Source organism: Gossypium hirsutum, chromosome A05, assembly GCF_007990345.1.
Source record: "Gossypium hirsutum isolate 1008001.06 chromosome A05, Gossypium_hirsutum_v2.1, whole genome shotgun sequence".
NCBI lineage: Eukaryota > Viridiplantae > Streptophyta > Magnoliopsida > Malvales > Malvaceae > Gossypium > Gossypium hirsutum.
The window spans coordinates 24,361,504-24,383,727 of NC_053428.1; the positions used below are offsets into that span (position 1 = coordinate 24,361,504).

Genomic DNA, 22,224 nt, shown 5'->3' on the forward strand with positions numbered 1-22,224 from the left:
GTGATTGAATTGAGGTTATATGTGATTTAAATACCCTATTAACTATATCGGGCTGAGTCGGATATAGTTGGCATGCCATAAGATTAGAAGTGTTCAGGGATATTAAGTTGAGTATTGATATTGAATTGAATGAAAATGTATTGAATTGTGAAAATGTGTGAATATATGGATTGAATATTGATTGAAAGGTGGAAAAATGATTGAATTGAAAATGTGAGAAATTGTGATTGAATTGAGGTTATATGTGATTTAAATACCCTATTAACTATATCGGGCTGAGTCGGATATAGTTGGCATGCCATAAGATTAGAAGTGTTCAGGGATACTTCGACCTCGAGTCGATGAGACACTAGGTGTCACTATATTACTTCGGATAAATTTGATGAGGTACTGGGCACCAATTTACTTCGGCTTGGCCGATGAGACACTGAGTGTCAATTATTTGCTTCGAACTATCCGATGAGGCATTAGGTGCCATACTGGAGTGTTTGGTTGGATCCGTGTATCCGCCAAAGTCTGAGTATTGTTAATAAGGGTAATGAATGAAATGGTAAAACTGAATGAAAGTAAATGATCTTGATTGAGAAATGAAATAAGAAATTGAAATTGAGAAATGAGAATGAATGAATGAATGAACCAAAGTTTCAGGGAATGATTGATGAATTAATGAAAAGAGATTATGAAAATGTATAGTATGAATCATTGTCATGAATAAACAAAAGTGTATTGATGAATGAAATGAGTAAAGAAAAACTATTTAGAATGGCTATGTTTGTTATGTAATGAATAAGTATATTTTGTTGATTTGTAAATTTTAATAAGCATGATTTGTATGTTATATCAAGTAATTTGAATTATAGTAATACCACTGAGTATATTCATACTCAGCGTACGGTTGTTTTTCGTGCGCAGGTTAATTGAAGCCAAATGTTCCGGTCCAACATCCAAAGCCACTCCCGAACTCAGAAAACTTTGGTGATGTATATTTCTTTTGGTAAAAGTGGCATGTACCTAGGTTATGAATGAGTCGTTTTGGAATTTGTAGTAAATGATACGTTTGAATGGTTATGTGAAATGATAAGACTATGAAATGACGCTTTTGATATAAAGTTTAAAAATGGAAATTAATGAAATTAACTAAATTAGTTTGAATATTATATGTAAAATTCTTATGATTATACCTTGAGTAAATTGATAGATTGATGTTTTAATATGATTCAAGTGTAATTGTATATAAAATTGTATTGGTTGTGATATTGGTTTGAATTGCGTACGTTTAAGTTTGCAGGTTTGGCTAGATGATTAAAAAGGGGTTTTATTAAGCCCACACGTCCTGGTCCTCACGGGGTGTGTGAGCCCTGTATTTGAGAAAAAATTTTGGAATATCGTAAAAAATTTCTTGAGCACTGGAATTGGTCCCGTTTCACTTCTAACACGTATTTTGGGCCTCGAGGGTCCTTAAAAGCGACATTATAACTGTTTTTCAATTTGTATGTTATTTATTTTTATAATGTTCGTAATATGTTTGAAAGGTCTGGTAATGCTCCGTAACCCTATTCCGGTAATAATTTAGGGTTAGAGGGTGTTACAGCAATGATCAGAAGCAATATTATCAACTATCAAGAATAGAACATCAGGGCTACCCATATTTCAATCAACATGGCCTACTAGATGGCCAAGGAAACCATTACCAATAGCCTCAACTTGAGCAACCACCTAGTCACGACCAAAAGTACACAAACCAACCAAAGCCTACAAAAGGCAACCATCAATAGCTATGTTAAGGGGTTGAAAACTTGTCTGTGCAAAATATACTCCAACAACATGACAATATATAAAGTTCCAAGAAAAATCTAGTAAAAATAAATGAGATTAGATTTTCCAACAAAGATGAAGTTATTCAAGTATTTATAGTCTTTATTTTAATTTATTATGATTTTGTTGATGATTTTCTTTTAAGATTAATTCTTTAAATTATCAACATTTTTATTAATGTATTGTTCGATAAATTGAAAAATTAAGTGTTGAATAATTAAGAGTTGAGTTTTTAGTACTAATTTATATTAGAAAGTTGTTTTGTATATTAATAAAATTAAGTACTGAATGTAATTGTGTTTGTCGAAGCCATTTTTTTGAAAAACGGGGTCGACTTTATATTTTGAAAAGAAAACGAAAATTGGGAGTCGCCACTTATCTTTACTAGGTGTGATCAGATCACCTTTGTTTTAATAAGACGTTTTAGTTTACTAAAACGATATTTTTGGCCTACGAAACTTGAGAGAACGGGTTCGAAAGTCGATTACGTGCGAGGAAGGGTTAGCACCCTTAAAACGCCCAAAATTGGTACCCAATCGATTAATTAATGTCTAAATGTCGAAATTTGGAAACTCGAAAAGAATTTAAAACACGATCCCTTTTTTTATTAGTGTTAATTTTAAAATGCTTGAATAAATCGAAGTGGATGTTAAAGACCTTCTTGTCCCGAGGTAATTAAATGTCACATCCAACACGTTAGGACACGACATTTTAAATTATCGAGAATAAGCTTGTCTTTTGATTTTCAAAACTCATGTATTTTAATTTTAAAAAGTTATTCGGTCATTTGGGTCAAACGAAGAAAATCGAAACCCAGCACATTAGGGCACGATCCCTCGAATTTCCAAACACAGAATATTGTCTTATTTTTTTGAAGAAAAATGTGGACGGAATTTTAAAGGGATGTTTGATTATTTGGACAAACAGAAAATCAAAACCTAGCACATTAGGGCACGATTTCCCGAATTCTCAAACATCAATCATCGCTTTTGTTTTTAAAGTTTAGAAAACGCGGAGGGGATTTTAAAGGGAAATTTGATTATTTAGATAAATAAAAGATTGAAACCCAACACGTTAGGCCACGATCCCTCGAATTTCTAAACATCAAACGTTGCCTTTGTTTTATAAAGTCAACTCAAAATACATTAATTTGACTTGAGATAAAGTGGATTCATTGATTTTAGATTAATATGTAGATGATAACAATGCAACAATTGCGAATGAAGGGCAAAATCATAAACATGAGACAATATATATGAATAGCGAACTCTATTGATGAATAAGAATAGTATAAAAATAAATAAACAAATAAAAACGTACAAAATAACATCAAAATACCTATTATATATAAAATGATTTAAAATAAAAATTTTCAAAATAAATAATAAGTATAGTAGTTGAAAATGAATAATATATAAATTTTTAGAATGAATAATAGTTTAAAAATAAAATAAATAATAATAAAACCATTTAATATATGAGGAAAAAGGTTTAATAATGAATAAATGAGATTTGCGAAAATAAATTTGAATCAAACAGATTTAGAAATAAATTAAGACATAAATGGAATTAAAAATGAAAACTGCAAATAAAATAAGCAAAGAAGGAACAAAACGAAAGGTCGCGAATGGGCGGAGGGCCAAACGAGAAATATTCCCGTGTCCACAAAACGACACCGTTCCAATGTCCAATCTTCAGATGGTCAGAGGACCAGTTTGAAACAAACAGAAAATTATGCGGTAAGATTTAAGAAAAATAAAAGAAACAAGCAAGGGCCAGATCGCGCTACATCACAAAAGCGGAGGGGCCTTACTCGCAAATAGCCCAATTATCAGAAACACGCGGATCCTTCATTTGTGCGGGTTAGGTCACATGGGTCTAGGGCTATACGTCGCCGTTTGGGCGCCTGAGCTTATACTCCAAAACGACGCCGTTTGCAAGCTATATAAAAGTCAAAAAATTTTAACACTCTTCATTTTTAATCCTTCTCTTAAGAAATAAAACCCAAAATCCTCTCAAACCATTTTCTCTCAACCGATCCCAAAGACCAAACCCTAGCCGCCGCTTTTGGCTACTCAGGGGTATCACCGGCGTTCACGTCTCCACCTCTGCCGTGGCTCACGACCCAAGTCGCGTAAAAACAAGAGGAGACACATTCACCCCCTTTTGGTCCGATATTCTAGCCGGAGAATAGCCTCCGACAATCGAAACCGCAGGTAAGCGTCTTTGGAATCTCTTCTTTTTATTTGTTTTTGAAAAGAAATTTAAAAGGAAAATAAAAAAATCCACAAAATATGAATCGTAAATCACCTTTTGAAACTGATTTCTCTTTTTTTGATTTCTTTTTCGTGTTTTTTTTACAATGTTTTTTGTTCGAAAAATCCCCCTATACAATAGAGATATTCACGGCTTTATAGCCGAATCATATTACAGCTGTTAATATTTCTTGTTTCTATTCTCGTTGTCTCTGCTTTGCGTGTTTATGCTCTCTGTCTTGCTTTCTTTTTTGTTTTGTAGGTGATGGGACAAGGCCAGAGGGTGCTTTGCTGAGGCAACAGAGGCGCTAGGGGTGGTCAGGTGTTGAACGCGCTGGCACCACGTGGGAAGCGGCGCGGCGCAAAGGGGAGGGAAGGAAGCTAGGGTTTGTTGGCTAAAAAGTTTTAGGATTAGTTGAGCTAGGGTTTAGTTTTGGGCTTGGGTATTGGGTTAATTTGTAATGGGTTTTAATTGGGTAGTAATTATTTATTTGTTTAGGCTTATTGGGCCCGGTTAAATTTGGGCATTTACAATGTTGTTTGATAGAATTAATATTGTTTTTAAAAATTATTTATTTCCTTTTTGGCTGTAATACTCAATTTTAGCCCGGGCCCAAATACCCAATTACAGCCCATACACAAATAAAAGCAAAAATATATAATAAACTCCAAAAAAATAAAACCAATTACATTAAGCAAGCCCAAATCAAAGTAGGCCCGATAGGCCCATCTCCTTAATAATTTTCAGGAAACCCTAGGGCAAGGGTCCCTTGCGCCACTGCTGCCTTCGTGACAGCTTCCATGCACGCAACACCAGCACCTCCACGCACGACCCCCGTGTGCCCCGCCCCACGCACGTCGACACGCCTACACATGACCCCTAGCCCGCGCGTCCACGCCCCACGATCGTGCACTCTTCCACGACTCCACGACCTGCTGTATAAGCAAGAAAATAGCAGGAAACCGTTTGTATTTTGGCTATAAAGCCTTTGATTTATAATTGTAAGGGTTACGGATTTTTGAATATAAAATACACATAAAATAGAGAGCAGAAAAAAGAATATTCCAAAGGTGATTATTTGTTGCAATTTTCTATTCTGTTTTTCCTTTTTTCATTCGACACAAATACGAAATATAAGAGAGGACGAGAGGCTTACCGGAGTTGCATCGTGTTTCCGCTACTGGAGGGCCTTGCTTTGTTGGTCGCAATCAGATTTTGGGGGGCGGTTGATGGCTTGAGATGAGCCTTTCGGCTGAAAAGAAAAGGGGAATAGGGAGAGTTTGAGAGCATTAGGGCTTTTTTTAAAAAGGCAAAAATAAAAATGATTTTAAAATAGTTTTTTTTATTTTAAATAGCAAAGTAAAACAGCATTGGGGTTTGGAAGTCCACACATTTCCTCTTCAATGGGTGATTTCGGAATTAGTCCCCCACTTTCGCACCAGCTCTCAATTGGCCCTATTTGCATATTATTTGTTTTTTTTTAATTTTCCCTGAAATTTCTATGTTGTTGCAATTTAACCTGTGCCTAGGTGCTGCGTTTTGGAGATCTGGATCATTTGCGTTTTCAGTCCTTGTGAATTTGTGCGCATTGAATTGTGGTCCTTAGTTTTAATTTGATGTTCTATTTATTCATAAATTATCTCTTTAAGTTTGGTTTATTTCAATTGAGTTTACCTATTATTTCAATATGTGTTTCTTTTATTTCAATGTGCTAAATTTAAATATCCCCATACATTTTTTATCTTTACACATCATTTAGTTATATATATATATTATTGACGTTATATTATTTTATATAGATAAAATTTTTTTCCCCTTTTACAAAACTTTTTTTTATATAAACTTTATTCTGTCACTTTTATTAATTCTAATACTTTTTATATATTTGTATTCCTATACACCAATTATTTATATTAAGTCTTTTTATGTAAATTAATATGTGTATTATTTTGTATATTATTTGCTTTATATTATTTTTTTAAGTTCAATTGTATTTTATTAAATATATTTTATTTATTTATATTTTTCTTCTCTTTTTAAAATCCTTGTATATATGACTTGTTTTAAAATCTTTGTGTTGTTTGTATCGCAATGTTTTTATATTTTCTTTCTGCCCAATTTTTCATTTAATTTTATTTTGAAACTTGATATTTCTTAAGTGTAGTTTGCATGGAATTACCTCTAAGTCGGCTTCTAATTTATTAGCTTTTGATTATTAATGTTTGAATTTATATAGCATATAATATGTTGCCACTGCATGTACCTTAACTCATTCCTTTGTGTTTTCCATTACTAATTTATGTAATATTATTTCCCCGAATTTTTATTTCATGCTCAATACTAAGCTTGTATGCTCGTTATTGCATCATAATTTTGAAATTCCAACTTTTCGCCCAACACCAATTGTTTTTATCTCCAAACAAACCAAACAAGTATATTTTGACTCGATTTTTATAAATGTTTATTTGAATTTTCTCAAAACAAGGCAATGTTTCGCGCTTGGAAATTCAAGAGATAGTGCCCTAACGTGCTGGGTTTCGATTTACCGTTTGACCAAATAACCAAATACCCTTTCTTAAATTTCGTCGTGTATTTTGGAAATCTTGAGGTGATCTCAATTTTTGGAGGCTTAAAATATTGTGTCCTAACGTGCTGGATGTGGTTTTTATTCCTTTGGAACGAGTGAATCTTAAAATCCAACTTGAGTTGTTTACGTATTTTTAAGGGGATCGTATTTTAACATTTTTCCTTCAAATTTCAACGATAGGACATTAAATAATCAATTGGTACCAATTTTGGGCATTACGAGGGTGCTAGCCCTTCCTCGTGCGTAACCGGCTTTCAAACCCGTTTTCTCAAATTTCGTAGACCTAAAATTATTGTTTTAATAAATTAAATGTTTTATTAAAATGATCAATCTCAAAGTGATCCGATTACACCTCAAAAAAGGATCGGTGGCGACTCTAAACTTTCGTTTTGAAAAGCCGATTCCCGTTTTCCAAGTTTTAAAAATGATTTCGACATTGGTATTCTTCATATCCATTTTACTATTCATGTTTGGTGGTCGTGGTTGTCTCTCCTAACAATATCGTCTCCGAAATTTGAACCTGTATCTGTCATTGGTATTTAATGTACCTTATCATTTCACCCGATACTTGTTGACAAAATTATTTATTTCTTGATTTTAATATTATGAGTTCTAATATATTATTTTATTTTGTATAATTTTCATAGAAATTAAATATAATGATTTAAATACATCACCTTTTAACAAAAAAAGAAAAGAAAAGAAAGAGATGGTCTGTTTTTTTTTTTTAAATCAACTTCACATTTTCAACCTTGAGACATAAGTTGCATGTCTACTTACTTATTTTATTCAACATTTTCTAGTTAAAATTTTTGAATTAGTTAAAGAATTAATAAAATTATCAAACACATTAGAAAAATAAATATTGAATCAATTAAATGAAAATTTTCCATGGTTTATAAAGCACATCCTAAATGTAATAGTTATTTATTTATTATAATGCATTTGATATTAATTTTTATTTTTTATTTTTCAAAATTTTCATTATAATAAAAAATAAAATTTAATTTAATAAGTAAAAGTTATTTTGGAGGCTTGTATTAAGAGTAATATTGTATTTTAATTCTTTTACTTAAAAAATTGGTAAATTAATCTTTTTATGTCAGATTAAAGAGTAAATTAATTATTAATATAAAAAATTTCATCTATTTCTATTGTTAAAAATTGGTGTAACTAATAAATTAATTAAACAATTATATGTGGCATGTCATGTACATCTCATGCTAACTTATAGCAATTAATTTGTTAATTGATTTCTAATATAAAAACTTCTGTCATATGATACTTTTATCAATTTAATATGGCTTAATCAACATTATTATCAATAATAAAGAATTATTTGAATTCATTTTAACAGATATTATCATCCGATTTAAGGATTTAAGATTTTACGTAGTAAAAGTTGTATAAAAAATAAAACAACAAATATGCCGAATTATGGTTACAATGTTAGTAAAAGGAAAAAGAAAACAAACCATTAATTGGAAAAAAATGGTAAATGTAACAATTCTAACTCTATCAAGGGGAGCATGAGCAATGAATGTTGCTTTTCTTTGTTTTGAACGTCAAAAATATAATACCCGCCCCACTTTGTATCGCTTTCCTTTCTCCCTTCCTTCACCAAATCCCAATCTGCCTGTCAATCCTCCTAAATAAACCCTAATTTCTCTGTTCTCTCTTTCTAAAACCCTACTCCTTAATTCACATCATTCAGATCTTAGCTAATTGTTTCTTTCGTTCTACAGATCCGACGCAAATTTCTTTGATCACGGGTACTTCATGTAATTATGTATTCGCAATTTTATATCATTTTGCGTTATTTCATTCGATCTTATTGCTTTTGTTATTACTCTGGGATCATGATTGCTGTAGATTTATTATTTTCTTAGAATTGTTAAAAGAATTATTGGTTTTTTGGGTTTCTGTAGATTTTGATCGTGTTGTAAAAAATATATAAAGAAGAGGGATATTGAAGGAGGGGATTGGAATCTGTTTTGATTAAATTATGGCAGCTCCTGTGCCTCCAGGGGCACCTAGACCCGGCGCCAATGCACGGCAGCAATCACCACATCCTAATTTTAATCCTAATTTTCAAACCAATCCCAATTCCTTAGCCGATAACATGCAGAATATGAACCTAAATCGGCCACACTCTATGCCCAATTCTGGTCCTAGGCCTTCCCCTTTTGGTCAACCACCACCCTTTCCTCAATCTTCAGTCACTGCTGGATTCCCAGTTGCTTCCCCGCCAATGTCACGGCCTGGACCACCACCTGGTATGGTGGGAAGACCTGCAGTGATTCCTGCTGGACCACCGCAAACCACATTACCTGCAAATGTACCCCCAGGAAGACCGGTTGGTTTGCCTGTTAGTCACCCACCCCCTTTTGGGTCTAGACCTCCTCCTGCTTCATTGTCTTCATCTACAGGTGGCGCAGTTCTACCTTCTAGTGCTTTCCCATCTTCAGGTGTATCTAGTGCCTCAGCTGCACCACCGCCATCAGGTGCTCGTCCTAGTTCTTTTGTGTCATCTTCACCTTTGACTGGTGGTCCTGCTGGGCCAATGTCAAGGGCACCCGCTGGTCCTTCCAGTAATGGGCCACCAGCAGTTGGCGCAGGAGCTTTGCCTGGTGCACCCCGATTTCCTCCTGCTGCAATTGTTTCACAACCTCCGGTTGGACCTCCACCATCTATGATGTCAGCTAGGGCACCTGCTCAGGCTCCAACTATGCGTTCTGTTTTGGGAAGTTCAGCTGTTAGTTCCCCACAAACTCCTCCTCTGCCTTCAGCATCATCACCATTTCCAGCCATGACGCAGGCTAGACCACCTCCTCTGGGTTCTCCTTATGGACCACAGACATGGTCGATGCAACCCCAGCAGGTTAGCACTCAAACTTTATAATATTATGCTTTCAAGAATAACAAATGTAATCAGTTGGAATTAATCATAGATTATTTTGTTGTTGAGCTGGTCTATTAGCAACCTGCTTTGGGCATAAAAGTCATTGTTTCCTTTAATTTATGCAGTTCAATAACTGGAACTTTTAGGTGCACTCGTTTGATGTTGATTCGAAAATTTGGCATATTTTTAACTGTGAATGATTGGTGTAGAAATCTTAGCTCTGTACTTTAGTAATTACATTAAAATTGCATCTAATGACCTGGATCTTTGGTCCAATGGCTGATGACCGTATCTTTTTGCTTGAATCAATTAGAAGTTGGTTATTGATTCAATAAGGTCAAATTTGATCAATTGGCATATGACATTTTGGTCTAAACCATTTTAAGACAATGCATATGAGGTGCCAAAAATTCTAAGTACAGGGTTGTGTGGTTTAGTATAAGTGGATTTGCATTTTGTTCGTTTCCTTCAATGATTTAGATTCTGAATGTTTCTATTTGCTTTAGGGAACCCAACCTCCTCATATTCCTGGCTCTACTCATGCACAACCTCCAAGAATGTTTGGAATGCCACAACAAGCACTACCAAATCAAGCTATGACTAACATTCCACCTGCAATGGGCCAACCTGGAGCACCTATGTCAGGGTCATCAAAGATTGATCCTAATCAAATTCCAAGACCTATTCCAAATGCAACACCAATCGTGTATGAAACTCGCCATGGCAACTCAGCAAATCCTCCTCCGGTATTATCTTTGATCATTTCAAAGGCATAGAGAGGAAATTACTTAATTCACCTGGAACTTGCTAATTTGTCTATTCCTTTTGATCTTTATTTAAGCTTAGGTTCATAATTCTTTTTATGGGTTGTTAGTGCATGTATGCATACTGCTATAACAACTTCATATATAGCTGCAGTTTGAATTTTGTTACTTATCCTGATGACTTGTAATCTTTTGAAGCCTGCTACAAGTGATTACATTGTCAGAGACACCGGGAATTGTAGTCCACGATATATGAGATGTACCATCAATCAGGTCATGACAAACTATATGAATTTATTGTGGCTTATTTACTCTGTAATTGCATAATATTTTAATGAGGTTTGTGCTGCAATTTCCCAACCAGTACTCATTGTTATGTTTTATGTACTTGTTTATTTTCTTTTCATATAATAGATCCCTTGCACGGCCGACCTTTTGACAACCTCTGCGATGCAGCTGGCTTTGTTAGTACAACCTATGGCCCTCCCTCATCCATCGGAGGATCCTATTCAGGTGATGTTATAGGCAACTTGCACTTCTAGTTCGCTATCCAAATTGTCAAGACCACCATGAATTTTGAAAATTCCCTTTTACTCATCATATTTTGAAAATTTCTCCTATAGGTCGTGGATTTTGGGGAAAGTGGTCCTGTTCGATGTTCTCGCTGCAAAGGTTACATAAATCCTTTCATGAAGTTCATTGATCAGGGAAGGAAGTTTATCTGCAATTTGTGTGGTCAGTATTATTTATCTTTATCTGTTGCTTGTGTTTCATTGCTGTATTACACTTTGGGAATTAAACAGTGGATTAGTACTAATTATTATTTGAGAAATTTTATTTGGAAGCTGTTTGAAGTGCTATTTATGATTCAAATGTAATAATATTCTCTAAGTATCTTAGTTGTTGGCTATATGTTTCTTAGATTGCATAGTGATCTGTGCTTCTATTCTTAGTATATTGGATTTTATCAATTTTGCATTTACTATTTTACACATAAATGCCATGACCGCAGACATTGAACTTGTCTATTTCCGATCTCTGGTTGTGTTGCTGTAATGTAGTAAGGTGGCAATGTCACTGATTATGTTATTTTCTTTCAGGGTTTACTGATGATACTCCCCGTGACTACCATTGCAACCTTGGTCCTGATGGCCGGCGTAGAGATGCTGATGAGAGGCCTGAGCTTTGTAGAGGAACAGTTGAATTTGTTGCTTCAAAAGAGTACATGGTTTGTTAAAATTTATAAGTTTGTAAATTTAAATTGATTTTTTTGGTAAATTTCATGTTCGTTTTACGATCCATGTTCAGGGTTTGTGGCTACCCCTTCCAACAATGTTGTCTCCCAACACTTGGTGTAAATTTTAAGTTGATAAACATGTCTATTTCTACTTTATTTAACTGTAGCTACATCTCTTCCTCTTTTGTTTCTTAAATGCTTAAGTAGCAATTTTAAGATGAATGCATATATCTTTGGATAATGTATAAATGAAGGGATAATTTAACATTTGATTAGCTTAACCTAGTAACATATTAGTTTCTGCAGGTAGCTGTATCTTTTGGTTGTCTTCCTGATTGACTTAAGACAGTGAATCTTTCCTTTTACAACTTTGACTGATCTGGCATTCCAGGGGTAGTGTCCAAAAGATTAAGATGAACTAAAAAATGACAAATGAGGGGGAAAAACAATTTAAACAATTCCAAATTATGCTAACATTTGGTAGTATTTAGTTTTATGAAACTATTCTGTCCAGGGGTTTACTAGGGCCTTTTTCTTTTTCATCTTTCATCTGTTTTTTTCTTTTTGTTAATTCTTTAATTGGATGAGATCACCAGAGCATAGTTCATTCTTTTGATTGAATTTCTATTCAGGTCCGTGATCCAATGCCAGCTGTGTATTTTTTCCTAATTGATGTGTCCATGAATGCCGTACAAACTGGTGCCACTGCTGCAGCTTGCAGTGCGATTAATCAAGTTATTTCTGATCTTCCTGTGAGTTCCATATCAATTTCTAGAAGTTCTTTCTAGTTGTAATTTATCAATCTAGTTGTTCATTCCCCCTTCCCCCCTAAAGTAGTTCTCTTTGCTGCATTATATCAGTGGATGTGGAAACTATTCTGAGATCATAGTTTGTGTTTTGATCTATCTTTTATCATTAATCACTGTGTCAAATTTATTTGTCGAATTTTGCACTGTTAAATTCTCAAGAATGGGGTTCTTTACTGTTTGTGTTCATTGTTAGAACAGATCATGGAGCCATTTTCTTTTCTTTTTTGTTCCCCCTTGAGTAATGTATCATACGTTTTATATATGTATTTTCATAGACATTATTGTATCTTGAGGCTTAGTTCTTTATCAGAACTCTTCCTAGATAAATTAGCACTGAAGCGTTTCTTTCCTCAGTTTCAAGTTAGTCAAAAGATGCACATCTACCACAGATCCCCTTTTTATTTTTTCTTAGTTCCAACAGGAGGTACTAGAGGTACTGTTGTTGATGCAATATTGCCGTATTTGTTTTATTTCTTTGTTCTCTTGAAAGTGAGTTGTTTGTGCGTTAAAGAAAAAAATTGAAATGTAAATTCTTGTTTTAGTGACAAAATAGGGGTTGTGAAGTGGGAATGGCTCCGCATGAACCTTTGAGTCAGTTTGTTGATATAACATTGTGTGATTCTTGCATTTCCTTTTTCTCTTGATAGTATGCTGTTTGTGCATTAAACAAAAAAGGTTAAAATTTAAAGTGTGAGTTTGTTGATGTAACATCTGATGATTATTGCAATTCTTTGTTGTCTTTAAAGTATGCTGTTTGTGCATTAAAGAAACAAGTTGAAATTTAAATTTTTGTTATAATAGCAAAATAGAGGTTGTGAAGTGCCAATGGCTCCACATGAACCTTTGAGTCAGTTTCGGAGTTCACAGTTGAGGGTTTAATGCTTTATTCTAAGTGCATTTTTTAGTTGAGAAATCTAATATGGATTATTAATTTGGCTCAATTTTATTTCTTGTATTCAAATGATTATCATTTTTTTTTCCGATGGCTTTAGGAGAAAAGTTTATAAGAAAATAACAAAAAATGGCTTTGCCATGTGCTTAGTTTTGGTCATGATAGACCAATTTGTTTCAATTGTTTGTCTTTGTTAAAATTGGATTTGGGATTATGGTAGAGTATCTCCGTTGAGTGTGGTGGTAAATCATGACATTGTGTGATTTTAGCCAAGACAACTTATGATGGTTGCATATCTGGCATGGCTAATGTCCTTTGCAATGCTTTCTAAAGATAATGCAAGTTCTACTTCTTTGTCTGCAATAATTTATGCCTGATACTGTTAGTTGAGTTGGAGGTTGATACATGGGCTTGCATCTGTCCTTTTCCATTCTGGCCATTGGTTTCTTCTCAACATATACAAGGCAATGGAAGTTCAGTTGCTTGATGTGCTAATTGCTTATTGCAGGAAGGTACTCGTACGCTGGTCGGAATAGCAACATTTGACTCAACAATCCATTTTTATAATTTAAAACGGGCACTGCAACAGGTCAGTATTAGTTGCTTTCCTTCATTTAAAATTCCCTCTTTCCGGCAACTATTATATTGGGTAGAAGATTTTTCATGGTTTCATCATGTGGGATGCTTTCTGTTTAAGAAAGGAAGCCAATTTGGCCATAATAACATATAAATTATTCTAATATTTTTAAGAAGTTTTAAGAATTTATTTCAAGTAGTGTCATTGATGACTTTACTGTGTATTAAGCATATTCTGGGTTGTGTTACACGCTTTAAACTTGAATTTGTCAACATAGGATCACATGATTATGATTTTGGTGCTGCAGCCTTGCATTTTGGATGGTTCTATTATGTGTCTAAGTGAGATTTAAATTATCATGAGTAATCAATGGAGGATCAATATAACAGTGATTTAAGTGGTATATACCCCCACATATGTGGGATCCATTTAAAATAGAGTAAAATGAAATTACTTTTACGCACTTGCATAACTTTTTATACAATTTATTCTTTAATCCTCTGTCATATTTTATCAATTAAATATATATTAAAAAGACAGTATTCGCCATTGATATGATAGAAATGCTAGATCGATTTGAAACTTTACATGCACGAATAGTACAATTATATTGCTATGTGCCGTAGTCAGTTTTAAATAGTGTAAGTGGATTCTCTCTCTCTCTCTCTATATATATGTATATAAGAAAGATGTTTAAATAGTGGAAATCATCTTTACTCATTTTAGTATAAAAGACATGAAAGTAGTAGTCAGTAACTTTGCTTGTTAATCATCGCAAGAAAAAACAGGGAGGGGGATAAAAAAAAACATGCTGTTAATAATGTGTTTGTGTGTCCAAATAGCATTACAAGAAGTATTGTTTTGAGGACATCTACCTTAGTCTCTTTGTCTCTTAAAATTGAGATTTTTTTTGGAATATGGCATGAATGTTTCAAGTTTCATATTTTATAGATCAGTGAAAACTCGTTCAAATTTATTTTATATGATCTTTTTTTCTCTGATATAATATACCGCAGAACATCTTGAAATTGTCCTTTAGCTGATTTGCTGTCTTAAATTTGTAGCCATTGATGCTTATCGTTCCTGACATACAAGATGTCTATACCCCTCTTGAAACAGATGTCATTGTTCAGCTTTCTGAGGTTAGTTCTTAATTTATGGGATTTTTTCTTGTATTTGTTGAAGTTTACAAGTTGTAAATGTAACAGTGGCTGATGCTATCGTGTCATACTTGAGATTTATCTAATACTTTCTGCTGACTTTGGTTTATTCTTCTGAGTATTCAGTGCCGCCAGCATTTAGAGCTATTGCTTGAAAACATCCCAACAATGTTTCAGACTAGTACAACTGCTGAGTCATGTTTTGGTGCTGCAATTAAGGTAAGCCATTTCAAGGTGATATTATAAATTAACAGATAAAATTCTTGTGCTTTACAGATTTCGATCATTAATTGGATACTGTTGTCTTTTTCTAATACAAGAAGAGACCAATAGGATCAAACTTACGAGTTATGGACCCCACTCAGTCCCACTGATCCTACCACAAGAGCAATCCTAGGTGGCAATGGGATATTCATTAACTTGCCAAATTGTATAGCAAGTTAATGAGTTTTGTTATTTTATAGTGTCCAGAACCAGAGGATTTTGTCGTAGATTAAACTGTTTCCTAGACCCTAGTTAAGGAAATGCATTGTTGTTATAATCACAAATATCAAATGAAGTGGGAATTTTTGGAGGTTTGAAAGGCTAGAAACTTAACCCCTGCTTCTTAAACAAATCATGTTTGAAAACTTTACCTCTCCTTGAGGTTTTTTGGCTGCTGATTGGCATTTGATGGAGAAAGGTGCCTGATTGATCAAGGTTAAGAGGTTTACAGATTCCTGGAAAGTTAATAACGCCTGGTCATAATTTAGGGTGTGACGCAATTCTTGTACATTTAAAGTGTAGATGTTGATATCTTGGTGTTCTTTTTATATTTCAGGCTGCATTCTTGGCCATGAAAAGTACTGGAGGGAAGCTTCTAGTATTTCAGTCAGGCAAGTTCTCATGTACCTATTCGACATTTGCATGTTCTGGAATGTGTATCATACAGCTTTTTTAGACAGAATTTATTATATTATTTCCCACATTACTCTAATGAACATATGTTTTGTGACAGTCTTGCCATCTGTTGGCATTGGTGCCCTATCTTCTAGGGAGGCTGAAGGGAGAACTAACATTTCTGCTAGCGAAAAGGTTTGCTAATGTTGTTCAATTGTTTCCTCTCCATTTTCTTTTCATATTATGGTTGTTCTTTTTGATGGAGATGTTATCCCTCCAGACTTAAAAACCAAAAAAAGGTGGAATCTTCTGTTTGTTTGTCCAACTTCAGTGTTATAGCTGCTACATCTCTTCTCTGGAACCTGCTTTATCTGTTTAACATTTGCAAATTGATTCTTTCAGCTATTCAGAGCATTGGGATAGTTAGTGCATAAGAATTTGATTTATTATGACCCTGGTGAATCTGTTTTCTAATTTATTAGTAGAAATTCTTCTTTGATTTTCTAGATGTAGATATTGATAATCTTCTTTCAAATATCATGTTTGGCATAGACTCTTTTCCTGACCAAAAAGTGATATTGTTGCGAAGTTATTGACTAGGCTTTTAATTCCTGTATTATGTTTTAGTTGATAGGCATTCAATGGTTTGGTCCTTTTGGGATGGTTATGGTTATAATAATCATCTTTGTAGTGCATGGTGATTTTCACTTGATAGTAGATGATGCGTGTGAGTCCCCTTCTGAGAGAAAGAAGGAAAACAAATCATCTATAAATTCATAAAAGAATTTGCCAACTATTAATCAGATTTTCAGATACGAATATCTTATTTTTCAGCACTTTCATATTGAATCTCCTTTGATGTTATGTTTATTATAAATTCAGAATATTTCTAATTGAAGCAGGAACTATCTTTTATTCAATGCAAGATAGAATTCTTCTTCTTTTTTGATTTTTCCCCCATTTCTAATTGATTAGGAGGCTCATAAATTACTGCAACCAGCTGACAAAATTCTCAAGACAATGGCAATTGAATTTGCTGAGTATCAGGTAAACTTAAAGTAGATTTTTTCTACTTGATACCATTATAATGTGATATAAAAAATCTGCCTGATGAATGCTTGCTGAAATTCATGCTGGTTAGATAAATCTATGTTATGACCCAAATTTTTCAGCATGGTCTTGTATTGCATTTCATGGCAGGTCTGTGTTGATGTTTTTGTAACTACTCAGACTTACGTAGATATTGCTTCAATCTCTGTCATCCCAAGAACAACAGGAGGCCAGGTATTAACCTTGTATTTTCTGTTGCAAACCTTGCGTGTGGCTGTGCTTAAAATTTTCTGTTGCATAGTACTTCAAAATCTTTGTATTTCAGTATTTATTGGGACATCTTTGTGCTTAAGTCAGGTTATAAAATGCAAGTTACTACTAAAATCGGGACATGGTAGCTTTTCTCATTTTTCTGACTCTGTTTATGGAATCTTCAAAACCACATGCAAATAATTTATATGCGGGGCCTGCTGAGTCTCCATTACATGCATTAGTTTCCCTGGTTAAACAGTATAAAACTATGGATGAAGTGCATCTCAAGTTTAAAGCGAGCGGTAAAAACATTCCTCTTTTTTTTTGTTAGAAAAGAAGTTGTCTTTACGTCTTTTTGTGATAAACTACATTACTCCCTTGTCATTGTTAGTGAACTTGCTGGTGTCATCCTCCTACTTGTTTATTGGTCCCAGCAGAGTACTAATCAATAAAAAAACTTTTAGCCTGTCGCATGCTTTGGTGAAACTTTAGAACCTGACTACATATTGATGTATATATTACTCGCCTCCAAATATCTACATGTTGAACTTCTATGTATGAGAACTTCAGTATCAGATCGCAGAGTTATTTTTTGAGTGGAAGACACTTTTCAACGCGTTTCTCCTGACTCCAGGTTTATTATTATTACCCCTTCTCTGCTGTATCTGATCCTGCAAAGCTCTACAATGACCTTAGATGGAACATCACTAGGCCCCAAGGTTTTGAGGCTGTCATGCGCGTAAGATGCAGCCAGGTAACATTTCTGTTTTGCTCTGCTTCTTAAGTGACATATTGATACATGACTTATCGCATTATGATGATAATAACCATGTTATTATATGTTTTCCCCTCGAATGCTTGTAGGGTATTCAAGTTCAAGATTACTCTGGAAACTTCTGCAAACGCATTCCAACGGATGTTGACCTAGCTGGGGTTTGTGCTCTTATTGAAAAATACTGGGTCTTATATTTCTCATTAATGTGTTTTAGCTTCTTAACCGCAGTTGTTTTAATTATTTAATTACTTAAGCATGATTCAAAAAATCTGATCATAATTGCTGTCACTGTTTGGTTAACTTAAGAAATATAAAATTATATTTGTGCAAAATGTTTAGCTTTGAACTCAAGTTGGATGATTAGCTAATCCTTGCTGAAAGGGGAAAAAAAGAGTTAGAAAATATGCTTCGATCAAATATGTAGGATATAATGCTTCTAGCTGGGTTCCAAAATTAGATATTCCTTATTCAATGTTTGTCCCTTGCCACATGTGTATTTTTGTGCTTTCATGAGCCATAAGTTTTGTAGCTCATGAATTGGCAATTTTGCTTCTTATATATATAAAGTTTTTATAAAAGAAATTGTACACATTTTTCTACTGAAGGATTTTGACATGGTTATGAGCAGATAATTTTAGTGTTTTATCTATATCAGTCTGTCTCAATCATGACCTGTCCTTGTTATCCAGATTGACTGTGACAAATGCATATTGGTAACATTAAAGCATGATGACAAATTACAAGATGGTTCTGAATGTGGCTTTCAGGTACTAATTAATGGTGTCTGAATTTTTAATCTCCATGTTTCTTACATTATTTGTTAGCATTGACAAGTTGAAAAATTTTATGCGTTTATAATATTCTGGCTTTAACTTTCCAGTGTGCCCTTCTCTATACCACTGTTTATGGACAAAGAAGAATTCGAGTCACAAACTTATCCTTGCCGTGCACAAATATGCTAAGTAATTTGTTTCGCTCTGCTGACTTGGATACTCAATTCACATGTTTCTTAAAGCAAGGTATTTGAATCTGTATTGTACATCTTTCTTTATCTTCTTTTCCCTTTTTGGGTGAATTGATTGTGCAAGTTTACTGGTTTTGTTCTTTATCTTGGCCTGTTTGCTCTGCTTCAAACTGTGATTGAAAATGCTCTGCATTTCCATTATTTGTCCAATTACGGATTGGTCCTACGTGGACGAGATGCTTGGTTATTTTATCCAAAGAGTTTTGGCGCAGTTTTTTTCATGGTATCATTCTGCACAAATACTGACTCTATTGCATTTCACTAATTTACTTTGAATGCAGCTGCAATTGAAATTCCTACATGCCCACTTCTTCAAGTGAGGGACCATGTTACAAATCTTTGCATCAACATTCTGCTTTCGTATCGTAAATTTTGCGCCACAGTATCATCAACTGGACAGCTTATTCTTCCTGAGGCTCTTAAGCTTCTCCCTCTATATACTCTTGGTATAAATATTTCTTTTTGTTAATTTATCTACTTGATCCGTATCTCATTCATTTCCATTATTATTAATTTAGTTAATCTTCATCTTCAAACTTTTTCTTCCATTTTGGCAAATCCTGTGGCAGAAACTCAGACATCTTGTCAAGGAAAAATTGAAGTATTTTTCATCTGTTGATAAATATTGTCTTTTCCTTTCTTCAGCATTAATCAAGAGTAGAGGGTTGCGAAATGATGGCAGAATAGATGACCGTTCTTTCTGGTTCAATTATGTTTCCTCCCTTTCTACTCCTTTGGCAATCCCATTGGTTTATCCCAGGATGTTTGCCATCCACAATGTTGATTCAAAGGTAATAAAATTTCTAGTTGGCTTATGGTCCAAAGTTTTTTAACCATGCCAACAGACAATTTATGCTTGCTGGACAGGATGGGGATGAATCTGTTCTTCCTCCTACAATCCCACTTTCTAGTGAACATGTCTGTGATGATGGAATCTATCTTCTTGAGAATGGTGAGGATGCTTTAATATATTTTGGAAGCTCAGTGGATTCAAGTATCTTGCAACAACTTTTTGGCTTTACCTCAGTTGACGAAGTACCCACTCAGGTACTTTGTTTTACTTCCGTTTTTTTTAAATCCTCATTAATTCGTTTATTTACTAGAAACAACTTGTTAAGCACCTGAAATTGTATTTCCTGATTTTTCAGGTTTTTGTCTGCTGAAAATAAGCTTAGGATATTTTTTTACACTTTTTTTTATTTAAAAATAAATCAAATATTTAAATACTAAACTCAAATGGTCCATTGTATATTGAATTGACCTCATCCGGGTTATGATTTGAAATTGCTATTAAACTACCTGTATGATGAATTTTGTGTGCCACTCTGCATGCTGTTTCATTTTCCTTCCATTAATAGTAAGAATTTCTTTGTTATTTATGGAGTATTTGATTTTTGGATTCGATGAGTAGAGTCTTGAAAACTGTTTTGCTTGATGACTGACTAGTATGGCACTCAAATGAGTGACCCTGGATTCAAATGTTAGGATTACCGGGTTAGGGTATCCCCTGTAAATATTGTTCACTTTTAAGCTTTATTCTGTGTCTAGACCCTTTCACTTACCTTGTACAGACATTAACTCTCTTTTGTCAACATTGTATGTTCAGTTTGTGATGCAGCAATTTTCCAATCCTTTATCAAAGAACTTCAATGATGTAGTCAATGTGATTCGCCAACAAAGATGCTCCTACCTTCGGTATGATTAATGGTGGTTTCTTTAGTGTTATTTTACTCCAAAAAGAACAGTTTCTGTTCCATTTCCTTCATAGCCAAATTGAACACCATTTCTCTGTTTAATACAATTTTATCTTTACATTCTTTTCATTTTCTGTTGCAGCTTCACATTGTGCAAGAAGGGGGATCCGTCAGGTAAGTGCATTGAACTTCCTTCTCACGCAAAACTATGATATGGTTAAATAAATTATCCTAGTCAGCTGAGCCACTGGTGTAGTGGCAAAAAATCCAGGGTTCAAATCCTGGACACCATTCCCCCACTACCTCCTTACAAAAGTATTAAATATATCCTATGTAGATTATTTTGACCAAAATAGCCATGGATTCTTCCGACATGCATCATATAAACTTTTCTCAACTATGTAATTGAGAGCAGAGACTAGGTTGTTTAATTGTTGTCCGAGAGTTTTTGCCTTGGTTTTTTTACGACAATGAAGCAAATTGCTTCTATGGTTGCAGGCTTCTTATAATCATTTCTATTTTAGAAGAAAAGAAAAGCAAATATATTAGGGGATTCTCATGATTGAATTACTACATTTTCAGGAATGTTGTTCGTATCTTGCATGGTAGAAGACAAGAATGCAAATGGGCCATCTTATGTGGAGTTTCTTGTACATATTCATCGGCAAATCCAAATGAAAATGTCTTGATAAGTTTCAAGCTTCCTCAACAACAGGTATTCAATTTTGATTTGGGATTTTGCATGAAGAAGAAAGAATCCGAGTGGCCTCCTACTCGGAGTTTCTTGTACATATATTGTGCGGCGATTGGAGGGAAAGTTTTACAGAATGTTTTATGCATTTTACAGTTGGCTTCACAAGTAGTGATGGCACTTGGAGATCAAAAGCTGCACACAAACATTGTAATTTCATATCTTATATCAATTATTTATTTCCTGAAACCCCAATTTTGAGCTAAACAAACGTTCTTAATTGTACCCAACTTTGGCGGTGAGGTACTTGAATTACTAATAATGCAATTATTTTCGGTTTTTGTTACCTACTTCTCCTAGTCTTTCCGGTAATGAATTATCCAAATTTCAAATTGACTTTGGATAATGAATCAGGGTACCCAAATTTCAATTCATTTTTTTATTTATGCTTTAAAAAATTAACTTACTAAATTTAAATATTTAATCAATTCGAATATTTATTAATTTCAAGCTGGATTAGAATTTTTTTATTTGAAATAGGTAATAATAAATAAATTAAATCTGACAATGCAAATATTCAGTCTTATCCTATCCTATCCTACGGTCCTTAATATTTTTACATTTGTTTATATTTTAAAATTTTAACTAAGAACTTATCCATAAATAAGGATAGGAGTTTTGAGTAGGATTATAATGTAATAAGTAAACATGCAATTTACCTATTTGGTGTAGAATTGTAGAAGAAATAGGAAAACATTAAGCCCCTATAAAAAACTAATCCCCTAACTTTATATCATTTGTATTTACACTCTCAACATCAACTGTGATTCTGAAAAACTCCTCAACGATCGAAAAGGTTG

At 33.9% G+C, this 22,224-nt stretch overlaps 1 protein-coding gene and 2 long non-coding RNA genes across 4 annotated transcripts; 2 read left to right on the forward strand and 1 right to left on the reverse strand.

Moving 5' to 3' along the window:
* Positions 1–3,312: 3,312 nt before the first annotated feature.
* Positions 3,313–4,663, forward strand: LOC107924688 (uncharacterized). Its single transcript, XR_001691831.2, has 2 exons — positions 3,313–4,031; positions 4,333–4,663. It is a non-coding gene; the product is annotated as an uncharacterized lncRNA (long non-coding RNA).
* A 50-nt stretch (positions 4,664–4,713) lies between these two features.
* On the reverse strand, positions 4,714–5,803 carry LOC107924687 (uncharacterized). The gene is made up of 2 exons (XR_001691830.2): positions 5,228–5,803; positions 4,714–5,006 (listed from the first exon to the last, which is right to left on the reverse strand). It is a non-coding gene; the product is annotated as an uncharacterized lncRNA (long non-coding RNA).
* Positions 5,804–8,112: 2,309 nt separating this feature from the next.
* Positions 8,113–21,710, forward strand: LOC107943994 (protein transport protein Sec24-like At4g32640). Of its 2 annotated transcripts, none has more exons than XM_041114061.1 (26): positions 8,113–8,430; positions 8,587–9,539; positions 10,067–10,306; positions 10,523–10,597; positions 10,739–10,837; positions 10,948–11,059; positions 11,425–11,552; positions 12,194–12,313; positions 13,771–13,851; positions 14,904–14,981; positions 15,126–15,218; positions 15,820–15,874; positions 15,997–16,073; positions 16,854–16,925; positions 17,079–17,162; positions 17,815–17,934; positions 18,045–18,113; positions 18,645–18,722; positions 18,836–18,974; positions 19,261–19,425; positions 19,625–19,770; positions 19,847–20,026; positions 20,586–20,674; positions 20,816–20,847; positions 21,256–21,388; positions 21,521–21,710. In XM_041114061.1, exons 2-25 carry the CDS (start codon positions 8,664–8,666, stop codon positions 21,360–21,362), a joined length of 3,315 nt encoding a protein of 1,104 aa, XP_040969995.1. In that variant the 5' UTR covers positions 8,113–8,430; positions 8,587–8,663; the 3' UTR covers positions 21,363–21,388; positions 21,521–21,710. The 2 variants fall into 2 exon arrangements, with proteins under 2 accessions (XP_040969995.1, XP_040969994.1); XM_041114060.1 differs by having other exon boundaries at positions 8,184–8,439.
* The last annotated feature ends 514 nt before the right edge of the window (positions 21,711–22,224 follow it).